This window comes from Pelobates fuscus, chromosome 13 (assembly GCF_036172605.1).
Source record: "Pelobates fuscus isolate aPelFus1 chromosome 13, aPelFus1.pri, whole genome shotgun sequence".
NCBI classification, from domain to species: domain Eukaryota; kingdom Metazoa; phylum Chordata; class Amphibia; order Anura; family Pelobatidae; genus Pelobates; species Pelobates fuscus.
The window spans coordinates 107,057,279-107,073,819 of record NC_086329.1 but is presented as its reverse complement, the minus strand read 5'-3'; the positions used below and the strand labels follow the sequence as shown (position 1 = coordinate 107,073,819).

At 53.4% G+C, this 16,541-nt stretch overlaps 1 protein-coding gene across 1 annotated transcript; it reads right to left on the bottom strand.

The window, feature by feature from the left end:
* Nucleotides 1-188: 188 nt before the first annotated feature.
* Nucleotides 189-5,083, bottom strand: LOC134582691 (olfactory receptor 5V1-like). Its single transcript, XM_063439338.1, has 3 exons — nt 4,913-5,083; nt 1,457-1,856; nt 189-415 (listed from the first exon to the last, which is right to left on the bottom strand). The coding sequence occupies exons 1-3, from the start codon at nt 5,081-5,083 to the stop codon at nt 189-191; spliced, it is 798 nt and encodes a 265-aa protein (XP_063295408.1).
* Between the last annotated feature and the right edge of the window lie 11,458 nt (nt 5,084-16,541).

Genomic DNA, 16,541 nt, shown 5'->3' with positions numbered 1-16,541 from the left:
CTCGATTTGTATGTTGTTTACAGCGATTGAGACCTGTGAGTCTCACATTGAACATAAAAATGACAATAAAAATATATTTACAAATATATTATCCACAGCTTCGTACATGACAGAATCATAAACATTACTAATATTTATTGATGTCAATATTCTAAAAAACTTAAAAAATAGGAGGTGGTAGTTTGTCTTTAACATTTGACTCGATTTATTATTTGTCGATTTGTAGGAGTCTTTATTATGCATATATTTTGATTAGTGACTTTCTTTTGCATGGATTCTTTGACATCCTTGTTTCTCATGCTGTAGATAATGGGGTTCAGCATTGGAGTTACTGTTGTGTAGAGAATGGACACCGTCTTATCTGTTTCTGGGGAGTAAGTCAAACAAGGTCGCAGATACATGAACATAATGGTGCCTGTAGCGAAAGCCACTTCGCCACTGTGGTTTGGAGGGGGCTGCTTGCCCGCCTCTTACCCTGTGACTACGGTCCCTGGGCGATTTGGCCCTTTATGCATGGTATTTGGGCATACTGTGGGTTATTGGGCTGCCCCAGGATTATGGGCCCTCTCATCAGCCCATACGAAACTTAAACCCCATGGCGTTTGAACTGTATTTGTGGCATCTAAACGCTGTTTGGATATGTTGAGCGCTCAGATCCAAGCCATCTGGGGATGGGTTGAATGTGGGGGTTCTGTTTAGTATAACAGGAGTTATGTATTTTTATGTCTTTTGGTGGTTGCTGGTAACATGTGCTTAATGGAGGCTGTGTTTGTCCCTGGATATAATTAAATCAGCTTCTCCATTGTCTCCAGGATAGAGGATTCTGGGGAACTAGTTTGAGCTTCTAAAAACCATGCTTCCAGAAGGTCAAATGCACATTTGTACTAACTTTTGAACCCCTGGTCCAATTCGTATGAGTTTTGAGTATGTTGTTCCCCCGAATGGATTGATTGCGTATATGTATTTTTATGCGAATGTGATGTATATTTTGGGAGTTATGAATGTTGTGTAAAAACTGTATTTTCCCTACCTAGGATAATTGTATTTTCCTGTGTGTACAGATAATTAGTTTACAGGTAGAGGGGAGGGCTATGTGTGGGATGTAACTATTGTGTGATTGGTTAATGTACGTTACTGTGTGTGTCCCTCCCCTTCATGGGAGCACCTAATAAAAAGGGCTGCAAGCTAGCAGCCAGAGAGTTCTATTTTTACCCTCAACTTGAGTCCTGTCTCTTATTGGGGGAATCTGCTACAAGGGATTGCTATGCTAGACATATTCCCTTGCTATAATCACTGAGCTCTTGTAAGAGCTTGTTCCTGCTTCGTTCTGAAGGGAGATAGCTGCAGCCTGCGGTGCTTATGGTGTCTGGTGGAGTGCTTGGAGTCCTCTGGAAGCGCTAGGAGCATCTTTCAACGGAGGTACCCAGTCGGGGTGCCAGTGGATCCGTTACAGTGCCATAGTACACCGCCACCACTGTGAGGTGGCAAGCGCAGGTGGAGAAAGCTTTGTGACGTCCTTGGGAAGAGCGGATCTTCAGTATGGTGGAAATAACATGAACATATGAAATTAAAGTTAAACAAAACGAGCACATTGCAATGATCCCAGCAGAGATATACATTGCAATCTCATTCATTTGAGTATCCCTGCAAGATATTCTAAAGAAAGGTGGCATCTCGCAGAAGAAGTGGGTAATGTGGTGGGACCTACAATATGGCAGCTGGAAAGTGAGGACAACATGGATGGCAGAGTTCATAAAACAGACAGTCCAAGAACCAGCAGCCAGAGACCAGCACAATCTCCTGTTCATGATAAGATTGTAGTGTAATGGTTTACAGATGGCTGCGTATCGATCATAAGTAGTGTTGTCGCGAACCCAAAATTTTCGGTTCGCGAACGGCGAACGCGAACTTCCGCAAATGTTCGCGAACCGCCATTGACTTCAATGGGCAGGCGAATTTTAAAACCAACAGGGACTCTTTCTGGCCACAATAGTGATGGAAAAGTTGTTTCAAGGGGACTAACACCTGGACTGGGGCATGCCGGAGGGGGATCCAGGGCAAAACTCCCATGGAAAATTGCACAGTTGATGCAGAGTCTGCTTTTAATCCATAAAGGGCAGAAATCACCTAACATTGACACCTGTCCTCAAAGCCCCTGATACACACTGACACAGAGCAGAATAGAGACTGTTCCCCGTCCTCGGAGACCATGATACACACTGACACAAAGCAGAATAGAGACTGTTACCCCTACATAGGGTCACTTGGCAGATATGGCGGGGTCGTGGGAGGGGGAGGATGACTTTCACCTCTTCCCCTGTTACATTCCTGTTGTGCTGTGACATCACCCTTATACGCTGTGTAAAGCATACTATTTAATTTGATCAGCATGGCCACTTGAGTTTTTATAGTTTTCACGCTGCTTGTAGTTTATATATGGTTCACAAAAATCAAACAAACGATAAAGTAAACATGTAAGGATTCAGAATATTCTTTCAAACCCTTACACATTGTGTGTACGTATTTTTTGTCTTAAGTTTGTGGCTTTAAAGAGGTTTACGTTGTTTCTATGATGTGCATAACATGTTCTTGTAAATTTTGAGTGATTTGGCATCCATTGGGGTAACACGCTGTGACTCTGTATTCTTATTTTCATATTGTATTTACATCCTCTCTCAGAGCCAAGCGTTTATTGTGTACAAATGGCATTCCTGGAAAATAGGAATTACCGTATTGAGAATATTGACATGTGTTTTATAGGAAGGAAAGACAGTTCCCTAGCACAAGACTATAACAATGTTGATAAAAGTAAATATAATTTAGAAAAGACACTAATCAAGGAAATGAAAACAAAATGGGAGATAGAAACGTTAAATAAATACGTTAATGAGAGAATTACCCCGAGAGGGCTTAGATTCACAAAAGAACCAACCTCGGATAAAGACGATCCACACTTCATGACAGGTTGGAACCAAATGTTGGACGTTTTTTCTTTCAGCCTTATGGGCTACATTGCCATTCGGCACCTGCTGCACCATTCGGCACCTGCTGCACCATTCGGCACCTGCTGCACCATTCGGCACCTGCTGCACCATTCGGCACCTTCGGCTCCATTTGGCACCTTCGGCTCCATTTGGCACCTTCGGCTCCATTTGGCACCTTCGGCTCCATTTGGCACCTTCGGCACCTTTGGCAAAATTCGGCACCTTTGGCAAAATTCGGCACCATTCGGCACCATTTGGCACCTGCGGCACCATTTGGCACCTGCGGCACCATTTGGCACCTGCGGCACCATTTGGCACCTGCGGCACCATTTGGCACCTGCGGCACAATTTGGCACCTGCGGCACAATTTGGCACCTGCGGCACAATTTGGCACCTGCGGCACAATTTGGCACCTGCGGCACAATTTGGCACCTGCGGCACCATTTGGCACCTGCGGCACCATTTGGCACCTGCGGCACCATTTGGCACCTGCGGCACCATTTGGCACCTGCGGCACCATTTGGCACCTGCGGCACCATTTGGCACCTGCGGCACCATTTGGCACCTGCGGCACCATTTGGCACCTGCGGCACCATTTGGCACCTGCGGCACCATTTGGCACCTGCGGCACCATTTGGCACCTGCGGCACCATTTGGCACCTGCGGCACCATTTGGCACCTGCGGCACCATTTGGCACCTGCGGCACCATTTGGCACCTGCGGCACCATTTGGCACCTGCGGCACCATTTGGCACCTGCGGCACCATTTGGCACCTGCGGCACCATTTGGCACCTGCGGCACCATTTGGCACCTGCGGCACCATTTGGCACCTGCGGCACCATTTGGCACCTGCGGCACCATTTGGCACCTGCGGCACCATTTGGCACCTGCGGCACCATTTGGCACCTGCGGCACCATTTGGCACCTGCGGCACCATTTGGCACCTGCGGCACCATTTGGCACCTGCGGCACCATTTGGCACCTGCGGCACCATTTGGCACCTGCGGCACCATTTGGCACCTGCGGCACCATTTGGCACCTGCGGCACCTGCGGCACCTGCGGCACCATTTGGCACCTGCGGCAAAATTCTGCACCTTTGGCAAAATTCGCCACCTGCGGCACCATTCGGCACCTGCGGCACCATTCGGCACCTGCGGCACCATTTGGCACCTGCGGCACCATTTGGCACCCGCGGCACCATTTGGCACCCGCGGCACCATTTGGCACCTGCGGCACCATTTGGCACCTGCGGCACCATTTGGCACTATTCGGCACCTTTGGCAAAATTCTGCACCATTTGGCACCTGCGGCACCTGCGGCACCATTCGGCACCATTTGGCACCATCGGCACCTTTGGCAAAATTCGGCACCTGCGGCACCACTCGGCAACATTAGGCACCATTCTGCACCATTAGGCACCTTTGGCACCATTCTGCACCATTAGGCACCTTTGGCACCATCGGCACCTTTGGCAAAATTCGGCACCTTTGGCACCATTCGGCACCATCGGCACCTTTGGCAAAATTCGGCACCTTTGGCACCATTTGGCACCATTTGGCACCTGCGGCACCATTCGGCACCTGCGGCACCATTTGGCACCCTTTGGCACCCTGCGGCACCCTTTGGCACCCTTTGGCACCATTCGGGACCTGTGGCACCATTCGGCACCTGTGGCACCTGCGGCACCATTTGGCACCATTTGGCACAATTCGGCACTTTTGGCACAATTCGGCACCTTTGGCACCATTTGGCACCTTTGGCAAAATTCGGCACCTTTGGCACCATTCGGCACCATCGGCACCATTCGGCACCATTTGGCACCATTCGGCACCATTTGGCACCATCGGCACCATTTGGCACCATCGGCACCATTTGGCACCATCGGCACCATTTGGCACCATCGGCACCATTTGGCACCATCGGCACCATCTGGCACCATTTGGCACCATCTGGCACCATCGGCACCATCTGGCACCATCTGGCACCATCGGCACCATCGGCACCATCGGCACCATCGGCACCATCGGCACCATCGGCACCATCGGCACCATCGGCACCATCGGCACCATCGGCACCATCGGCACCATTTGGCACCATTTGGCACCATTTGGCACCATTTGGCACCATTTGGCACCATTTGGCACCATTTGGCACCATTTGGCACCATTCGTCACCTTTGGTACCATTTGGCACCATTCGTCACCTTTGGCACCATTTGGCACCATTTGGCACCATTTGGCACCATCGGCACCATCGGCACCATCGGCACCATCGGCACCATCGGCACCATCGGGCACCATTTGGCACCATTTGGCACCATTTGGCACCATTTGGCACCATTTGGCACCATCGGCACCATCGGCACCATTTGGCACCATTTGGCACCATTTGGCACCATTTGGCACCATTTGGCACCATTTGGCACCATTTGGCACCATTTGGCACCATCGGCACCATCGGCACCATCGGCACCATTTGGCACCATCGGCACCATCGGCACCATCGGCACCATCGGCACCATCGGCACCATCGGCACCATCGGCACCATCGGCACCATCGGCACCATCGGCACCATCGGCACCATTTGGCACCATTTGGCACCTGCGGCACCATCGGCACCTTTGGCAAAATTTGGCACCTTTGGCAAAATTCTGCACCTTTGGCAAAATTCGGCACCATTCGTCACCTTTGGCAAAATTCGTCACCTTTGGTACCATTTGGCACCATTCGTCACCTTTGGCAAAATTCGTCACCTTTGGCACCATTCGGCACCATTTGGCACCATTCGGCACCTGCGGCACCATCGGCACCTTTGGCAAAATTTGGCACCTTTGGCAAAATTCTGCACCTTTGGCAAAATTCGGCACCATTTGGCACCATTTGGCACCATTCGTCACCTTTGGCAAAATTCGTCACCTTTGGTACCATTCGGCACCATTCGTCACCATTTGGCACCATTTGGCACCATCGGCACCATTTGGCACCATTTGGCACCATCGGCACCATTTGGCACCATTTGGCACCATCGGCACCATTTGGCACCATCGGCACCATCGGCACCATCGGCACCATCGGCACCATCGGCACCATCGGCACCATCGGCACCATCGGGCACCATCGGGCACCATCGGGCACCATCCGGCACCATCCGGCACCATCCGGCACCATCCGGCACCATCCGGCACCATCCGGCACCATCCGGCACCATCCGGCACCATTTGGCACCATTTGGCACCATTTGGCACCATTCGGCACCATTCGGCACCATTCGGCAAAATTCGGCACCTTTGGCAAAATTCGGCACCTTTGGCAAAATTCGCCACCATTTGGCACCATTTGGCACCTTTGGCAAAATTCGGCACCATTTGGCACCATTTGGCACCATTCGTCACCATTCGTCACCATTTGGCACCATTTGGCACCATTTGGCACCATTTGGCACCATTTGGCACCATTTGGCACCATTTGGCACCATTTGGCACCATTTGGCACCATTTGGCACCATTCGGCACCATCGGCACCTTTGGCAAAATTTGGCACCTTTGGCAAAATTCTGCACCTTTGGCAAAATTCGGCACCATTTGGCACCATTTGGCACCATTCGTCACCTTTGGCAAAATTCGTCACCTTTGGTACCATTCGGCACCATTCGTCACCATTTGGCACCATTTGGCACCATTTGGCACCATTTGGCACCATTTGGCACCATTTGGCACCATTTGGCACCATTCGGCACCATTTGGCACCATTCGGCAAAATTCGGCACCTTTGGCAAAATTCGGCACCTTTGGCAAAATTCGCCACCATTTGGCACCATTTGGCACCTTTGGCAAAATTCGTCACCTTTGGCACCTGCGGCAACATTTGGCACCTGCGGCACCATTTGGCACCTGCGGCACCATTTGACACCATCGGCACCATTTTGCACCATTCGGCACCTGCGGCACCATCGGCACCTTTGGCAAAATTTGGCACCTTTGGCAAAATTCTGCACCTTTGGCAAAATTCGGCACCATTTGGCACCATTTGGCACCATTCGTCACCTTTGGCAAAATTCGTCACCTTTGGTACCATTCGGCACCATTCGTCACCATTTGGCACCATTTGGCACCATTTGGCACCATTTGGCACCATTCGGCACCATTCGGCACCATTCGGCACCATTCGGCACCATTCGGCACCATTCGGCACCATTCGGCACCATTCGGCACCATTCGGCACCATTCGGCACCATTCGGCACCATTCGGCACCATTCGGCACCATTCGGCACCATTCGGCACCATTCGGCACCATTCGGCACCATTCGGCAAAATTCGGCACCTTTGGCAAAATTCGGCACCTTTGGCAAAATTCGCCACCATTTGGCACCATTTGGCACCTTTGGCAAAATTCGTCACCTTTGGCACCATTCGGCACCATTCGGCACCATTCGGCACCTGCGGCAACATTTGGCACCTGCGGCACCATTTGGCACCTGCGGCACCATTTGACACCATCGGCACCATTTGGCACCATTTGGCACCATTCGGCACCATTCGGCACCATTCGGCACCATCGGCACCATTCGGCACCATTCGGCACCATTCGGCACCATTCGGCACCATTCGGCACCATTCGGCACCATTCGGCACCATTCGGCACCATTCGGCACCATTCGGCACCATTCGGCACCATTCGGCACCATTCGGCACCATTCGGCACCATTCGGCACCATTTGGCACCATTTGGCACCATTCGGCACCTTTGGCAAAATTCGGCACCTTTGGCAAAATTCGCCACCATTTGGCACCATTTGGCACCATTTGGCACCATTTGGCACCATTTGGCACCTTTGGCAAAATTCGTCACCTTTGGCACCATTCGGCACCATTCGGCACCATTCGGCACCTGCGGCAACATTTGGCACCTGCGGCACCATTTGGCACCTGCGGCACCATTTGACACCATCGGCACCATTTTGCACCATTCGGCACCTGCGGCACCATCGGCACCTTTGGCAAAATTTGGCACCTTTGGCAAAATTCTGCACCTTTGGCAAAATTCGGCACCATTTGGCACCATTTGGCACCATTCGTCACCTTTGGCAAAATTCGTCACCTTTGGTACCATTCGGCACCATTCGGCACCTGCGGCGCCATTTGGCACCTGCGGCACCATTTGGCACCTGCGGCACCATTTGGCACCTGCGGCACCATTTGGCACCATTTGGCACCATCGGCACTTTTGCCAAAATTCGGCACCTGCGGCACCATTTGTCACCTGCGGCACCATTTGGCACCATCGGCACCATTTGGCACCATCGGCACCATTTGGCACCATCGGCACCATTTGGCACCATCGGCACCATTTGGCACCATTCGGCACCATTCGGCACCATCGGCACCATTTGGCACCATTTGGCACCATCGGCACCATTTGGCACCATCGGCACCATTTGGCACCATCGGCACCATTTGGCACCATTTGGCACCATTTGGCACCATTTGGCACCATTTGGCACCATTTGGCACCATTTGGCACCATTTGGCACCATTTGGCACCATTTGGCACCATTCGGCACCATTCGGCACCATTCGGCACCATTCGGCACCATTCGGCACCATCGGCACCATTTGGCACCATCGGCACCATTTGGCACCATTTGGCACCATTTGGCACCATTTGGCACCATTTGGCACCATTTGGCACCATTTGGCACCATTTGGCACCATTTGGCACCATTTGGCACCATTTGGCACCATTTGGCACCATTCGGCACCATTCGGCACCATTTGGCACCATTTGGCACCATTTGGCACCATTTGGCACCATTTGGCACCATTCGGCACCATTTGGCACCATTTGGCACCATCGGCACCATTTGGCACCATCGGCACCATTTGGCACCATTTGGCACCATTCGGCACCATTTGGCACCATTCGGCACCATTTGGCACCATCGGCACCATTTGGCACCATTTGGCACCATTCGGCACCTTTGGCAAAATTCGGCACCTTTGGCAAAATTCGCCACCATTTGGCACCATTTGGCACCATTTGGCACCTTTGGCAAAATTCGTCACCTTTGGCACCATTCGGCACCATTCGGCACCTGCGGCAACATTTGGCACCTGCGGCACCATTTGGCACCTGCGGCACCATTTGGCACCTGCGGCACCATTTGACACCATCGGCACCATTTTGCACCATTCGGCACCTGCGGCACCATCGGCACCTTTGGCAAAATTCGGCACCTTTGGCAAAATTCGGCACCTTTGGCAAAATTCGGCACCTTTGGCAAAATTCGGCACCTTTGGCAAAATTCGGCAGCATTTGGCACCATTTGGCACCATTCGTCACCTTTGGCAAAATTCGTCACCTTTGGTACCATTCGGCACCATTCGGCACCTGCGGCACCATTTGGCACCTGCGGCACCATTTGGCACCTGCGGCACCATTTGGCACCATTTGGCACCATCGGCACTTTTGCCAAAATTCGGCACCTGCGGCACCATTTGTCACCTGCGGCACCATTTGGCACCATCGGCACATCGGCACCTTTGGCAAAATTCGGCACCTGCGGCACCATTTGTCACCTGCGGCACCATTCGGCACCATTTGGCACCATTTGGCACCTTTGGCAAAATTCGGCACCTTTGGCAAAATTCGGCACCTGCGGCACCATTCGGCACCTGCGGCACCATTTGGCACCATTCGGCACCATCGGCACCTTTGGCACAATTCGGCACCATTTGGCACAATTCGGCACCTTTGGCACAATTCGGCACCTTTGGCACCATTTGGCACCTTTGGCAAAATTCGTCACCTTTGGCACCATCGGCACCATTTGGCACCATCGGCACCATTTGGCACCATTCGGCACCTGCGGCACCATCGGCATCTTTGGCAAAATTCGGCACCTTTGGCAAAATTCGCCACCATTCGGCACCTGCGGCACCATTTGGCACCATTCGTCACCTTTGGCAAAATTCGTCACCTTTGGCAAAATTCGTCACCTTTGGCACCATTCGGCACCATTCGGCACCTTTTGGCACCATTCTGCACCATTCTGCACCATTCTGCACCATTCTGCACCATTCTGCACCATTCTGCACCATTCTGCACCATTCTGCACCATTCGGCACCATTCTGCACCATTCTGCACCATTTGGCACCTTTTGGCACCTTTTGGCACCATTTGGCACCATTTGGCACCATTTGGCACCTTTGGCACATTTGGCACCATCGGCACTTTTGCCAAAATTCGGCACCTGCGGCATCATTTGGCACCATTCGGCACCATTTGGCACCATTTGGCACCATCGGCACATCGGCACCTTTGGCAAAATTCGGCACCTGCGGCACCATTTGGCACCATTCGGCACCTTTGGCAAAATTCGGCACCTTTGGCAAAATTCGGCACCTGCGGCACCATTCGGCACCTGCGGCACCATTTGGCACCATTCGGCACCATCGGCACCTTTGGCAAAATTCGGCACCTTTGGCAAAATTCGGCACCTTTGGCAAAATTCACCACCTGCGGCGCCATTTGGCACCTGCGGCACCATTTGGCACCATTTGGCACAATTCGGCACCTTTGGCACAATTCGGCACATTTGGCACCATTCGGCACCTTTGGCACCATTTGGCACCTTTGGCAAAATTCGGCACCATCGGCACCATTTGGCACCATTTGGCACCATTTGGCACCTTTGGCAAAATTCGTCACCTTTGGCACCATTCGGCACCATTTGGCACCATCGGCACCATTTGGCACCATCGGCACCATTTGGCACCATTCGGCACCTGCGGCACCATCGGCACCTTTGGCAAAATTCGGCACCTTTGGCAAAATTCGGCACCTTTGGCAAAATTCGGCACCTTTGGCAAAATTCGGCACCTTTGGCAAAATTCGCCACCATTTGGCACCATTTGGCACCATTCGTCACCTTTGGCAAAATTCGTCACCTTTGGCACCATTCGGCACCATTTGGCACCTGCGGCACCATTTGGCACCTGCGGCACCATTTGGCACCATTTGGCACCATCGGCACTTTTGCCAAAATTCGGCACCTGCGGCACCATTTGTCACCTGCGGCACCATTTGGCACCATTCGGCACCATTTGGCACCATCGGCACATCGGCACCTTTGGCAAAATTCGGCACCTGCGGCACCATTTGGCACCATTTGGCACCATTCGGCACCTTTGGCAAAATTCGGCACCTGCGGCAAAATTCGGCACCTGCGGCAAAATTCGGCACCTGCGGCACCATTCGGCACCTGCGGCACCATTTGGCACCATTCTGCACCATCGGCACCTTTGGCAAAATTCGGCACCTTTGGCAAAATTCGGCACCTGCGGCGCCATTTGGCACCTGCGGCACCATTTGGCACCATTTGGCACCATTTGGCACAATTCGGCACCTTTGGCACAATTCGGCACCTTTGGCACCATTTGGCACCATTTGGCACCATTTGGCACCATTTGGCACCATTTGGCAAAATTCGTCACCTTTGGCACCATTCGGCACCTGCGGCACCATCGGCATCTTTGGCAAAATTCGGCACCTTTGGCAAAATTCGCCACCATTCGGCACCTGCGGCACCATTTGGCACCATTCGTCACCTTTGGCAAAATTCGTCACCTTTGGCACCATTCGGCACCATTCGGCACCATTCGGCACCTGCGGCACCATTCGGTAACATTTGGCACCATTCTGCACCATTGGCACCATTTGGCACCATTTGGCACCATTTGGCACCATTTGGCACCATTTGGCACCTTTGGCAAAATTCGGCACCTGCGGCACCATTCGGTAACATTTGGCACCATTCTGCACCATTGGCACCATTTGGCACCATTTGGCACCATTTGGCACCATTTGGCACCATCGGCACCTTTGGCAAAATTCGGCACCTGCGGCACCATTCGGCACCTGCTGCACCATTCGGCACCATTTGGCACCTTTGGCTCCATTCGGCACCTTTGGCACCATCGGCACCATCGGCACCATCGGCACCATCGGCACCATCGGCACCATCGGCACCATCGGCACCATCGGCACCATCGGCACCATCGGCCCATTTGGCACCATTTGGCACCATTTGGCACCATTCGGCACCTTTGGCACCATTCGGCACCATTCGTCACCTTTGGCACCATTCGGCACCATTCGGCACCTGCGGCACCATTTGGCCCCATTCGGCACCTTTGGCACCATTCGGCACCATTCGGCACCATTCGGCACCATTCGGCACCATTCGGCACCATTCGGCACCATCGGCACCATCGGCACCATCGGCACCATCGGCACCATCGGCACCATCGGCACCATTCGGCACCATTCGGCACCATTCGGCACCATTCGGCACCATCGGCACCATCGGCACCATCGGCAAAATTTGGCACCATTTGGCACCATTTGGCACCATTTGGCACCTTTGGCACCATTTGGCACCATTTGGCACATTTGGCACCATTTGGCACCATCGGCACATCGGCACCTTTGGCAAAATTCGGCACCATCGGCACCATTCGGCACCATCGGCACCATTTGGCACCATTTGGCACCATTTGGCACCTTTGGCAAAATTCGTCACCTTTGGCACCATTCGGCACCATCGGCACCATTTGGCACCATCGGCACCATTTGGCACCATTCGGCACCTTTGGCAAAATTCGGCACCTTTGGCAAAATTCGGCACCTTTGGCAAAATTCGCCACCATTTGGCACCATTTGGCACCATTCGTCACCTTTGGCAAAATTCGTCACCTTTGGCACCATTTGGCACCTGCGGCACCATTTGGCACCTGCGGCACCATTTGGCACCATTTGGCACCATCGGCACTTTTGCCAAAATTCGGCACCTGCGGCACCATTTGTCACCTGCGGCACCATTTGGCACCATTCGGCACCATTTGGCACCATCGGCACATCGGCACCTTTGGCAAAATTCGGCACCTGCGGCAAAATTTGGCACCATTCGGCACCATTTGGCACCATTCGGCACCTTTGGCAAAATTCGGCACCTTTGGCAAAATTCGGCACCTTTGGCAAAATTCGGCACCTGCGGCACCATTCGGCACCTGCGGCACCATTTGGCACCATTCTGCACCATCGGCACCTTTGGCAAAATTCGGCACCTTTGGCAAAATTCGGCACCTGCGGCGCCATTTGGCACCTGCGGCACCATTTGGCACCATTTGGCACCATTTGGCACAATTCGGCACCTTTGGCACAATTCGGCACCATTTGGCACCATTTGGCACCATTTGGCACCTTTGGCACCATTTGGCACCATTTGGCACCTTTGGCAAAATTCGTCACCTTTGGCACCATTCGGCACCATCGGCACCATTTGGCACCATTCGGCACCTGCGGCACCATCGGCATCTTTGGCAAAATTCGGCACCTTTGGCAAAATTCGCCACCATTCGGCACCTGCGGCACCATTTGGCACCATTCGTCACCTTTGGCAAAATTCGTCACCTTTGGCACCATTCGGCACCATTTGGCACCATTCGGCACCTTTGGCACCATTCGGCACCATTGGCACCATTCTGCACCATTGGCACCATTCTGCACCATTGGCACCATTCGGCACCATTGGCACCATTCGGCACCATTCGGCACCATTCGGCACCTTTGGCACCATTCGGCACCATTGGCACCATTCTGCACCATTGGCACCATTCGGCACCATTGGCACCATTCGGCACCATTCGGCACCATTCGGCACCATTCGGCACCATTCGGCACCATTCGGCACCATTCGGCACCATTCGGCACCATTCGGCACCATTTGGCACATTTGGCACATTCGGCACCATTCGGCACCTTTGGCACCATCGGCACCATCGGCACCATTCGGCACCATCGGCACCTTTGGCAAAATTCGGCACCTGCGGCACCATTCGGCACCTGCGGCACCATTCGGCACCTGCTGCACCATTGGCACCATTTGGCACCTTTGGCACCATCGGCACCATCGGCACCATCGGCACCATCGGCACCATCGGCACCATCGGCACCATCGGCACCATTTGGCACCATTCGGCACCTTTGGCACCATTCGGCACCTGCGGCTCCATTTGGCACCATTTGGCACCATTCGGCACCTTTGGCACCATTTGGCACCATTCGTCACCTTTGGCAAAATTCGTCACCTTTGGCACCATTCGGCACCATTCGGCACCTGCGGCACCATTTGGCCCCATTCGGCACCTTTGGCACCATTCGGCAACATTTGGCACCATTCTGCACCATTGGCACCATTCGGCACCATTCGGCACCATTCGGCACCATTTGGCACCATCGGCACCATCGGCAAAATTCGGCACCATTGGCACCATTCGGCACCTTTGGCACCATTCGGCACCTGCGGCTCCATTTGGCACCATTTGGCACCATTTGGCACCATCGGCACTTTTGCCAAAATTCGGCACCTGCGGCACCATTTGTCACCTGCGGCACCATTTGGCACCATTCGGCACCATTTGGCACCATCGGCACATCGGCACCTTTGGCAAAATTCGGCACCTGCGGCACCATTTGGCACCATTTGGCACCATCGGCACATCGGCACCTTTGGCAAAATTCGGCACCTGCGGCACCATTTGGCACCATTTGGCACCATTCGGCACCTTTGGCAAAATTCGGCACCTTTGGCAAAATTCGGCACCATTCGGCACCTGCGGCACCATTCGGCACCATCGGCACCTTTGGCAAAATTCGGCACCTTTGGCAAAATTCACCACCTGCGGCGCCATTTGGCACCTGCGGCACCATTTGGCACCATTTGGCACAATTCGGCACCTTTGGCACCATTCGGCACCTTTGGCACCATTTGGCACCATTTGGCACCTTTGGCAAAATTCGTCACCATCGGCACCATTCGGCACCATCGGCACCATTTGGCACCATTCGGCACCTGCGGCACCATCGGCATCTTTGGCAAAATTCGGCACCTTTGGCAAAATTCGCCACCATTCGGCACCTGCGGCACCATTTGGCACCATTCGGCACATTTGGCAAAATTCTGCACCTTTTGCAAAATTCGGCACCTTTGGCACCATTCGGCACCTTTGGCACCATTCGGCACCTTTGGCACCATTCGGCACCTTTGGCACCATTCGGCACCTGCGGCACCATTCGGCACCATTCGGCACCATTCGGCACCTTTGGCACCATTCGGCACCTTTGGCACCATTCGGCACAATTCGGCACCTTTGGCACCATTCGGCACCTTTGGCACCTTTGGCACCTTTGGCACCATTCGGCACCTTTGGCACCATCGGCACCATCGGCACCATTCGGCACCATCGGCACCTTTGGCAAAATTCGGCACCTGCGGCACCATTCGGCACCTGCTGCACCATTCGGCACCATTTGGCACCTTTGGCACCATTTGGCACATTTGGCACCTTTGGCTCCATTTGGCACCTTTGGCACCATCGGCACCATCGGCACCATCGGCACCATCGGCACCATCGGCACCATCGGCAAAATTCGGCACCTTTGGCACCATTTGGCACCATTCGGCACCTTTGGCACCATTCGGCACCTGCGGCTCCATTTGGCACCATTTGGCACCATTCGGCACCTTTGGCACCATTTGGCACCATTCGTCACCTTTGGCAAAATTCGTCACCTTTGGCACCATTCGGCACCATTCGGCACCTGCGGCACCATTTGGCCCCATTCGGCACCTTTGGCACCATTCGGCAACATTTGGCACCATTCGGCACCATTCGGCACCATTCGGCACCATTGGCACCATCGGCACCATCGGCAAAATTCGGCACCATTGGCACCATTCGGCACCTTTGGCACCATTCGGCACCTGCGGCTCCATTTGGCACCATTTGGCACCATTTGGCACCATCGGCACTTTTGCCAAAATTCGGCACCTGCGGCACCATTTGTCACCTGCGGCACCATTTGGCACCATTCGGCACCATTTGGCACCATCGGCACATCGGCACCTTTGGCAAAATTCGGCACCTGCGGCACCATTTGGCACCATTTGGCACCATTCGGCACCATTCGGCACCTTTGGCAAAATTCGGCACCTTTGGCAAAATTCGGCACCATTCGGCACCTGCGGCACCATTCGGCACCTGCGGCACCATTCGGCACCATCGGCACCTTTGGCAAAATTCGGCACCTTTGGCAAAATTCACCACCTGCGGCGCCATTTGGCACCTGCGGCACCATTTGGCACCATTTGGCACAATTCGGCACCTTTGGCACCATTCGGCACCTTTGGCACCATTTGGCACCATTTGGCACCTTTGGCAAAATTCGTCACCATCGGCACCATTCGGCACCATCGGCACCATTTGGCACCATCGGCACCATTTGGCACCATTCGGCACCTGCGGCACCATCGGCATCTTTGGCAAAATTCGGCACCTTTGGCAAAATTCGGCACCTTTGGCAAAATTCGCCACCATTCGGCACCTGCGGCACCATTTGGCACCATTCGGCACATTTGGCAAAATTCGGCACCTTTTGCAAAATTCGGCACCTTTGGCACCATTCGGCACCTTTGGCACCATTCGGCACCTTTG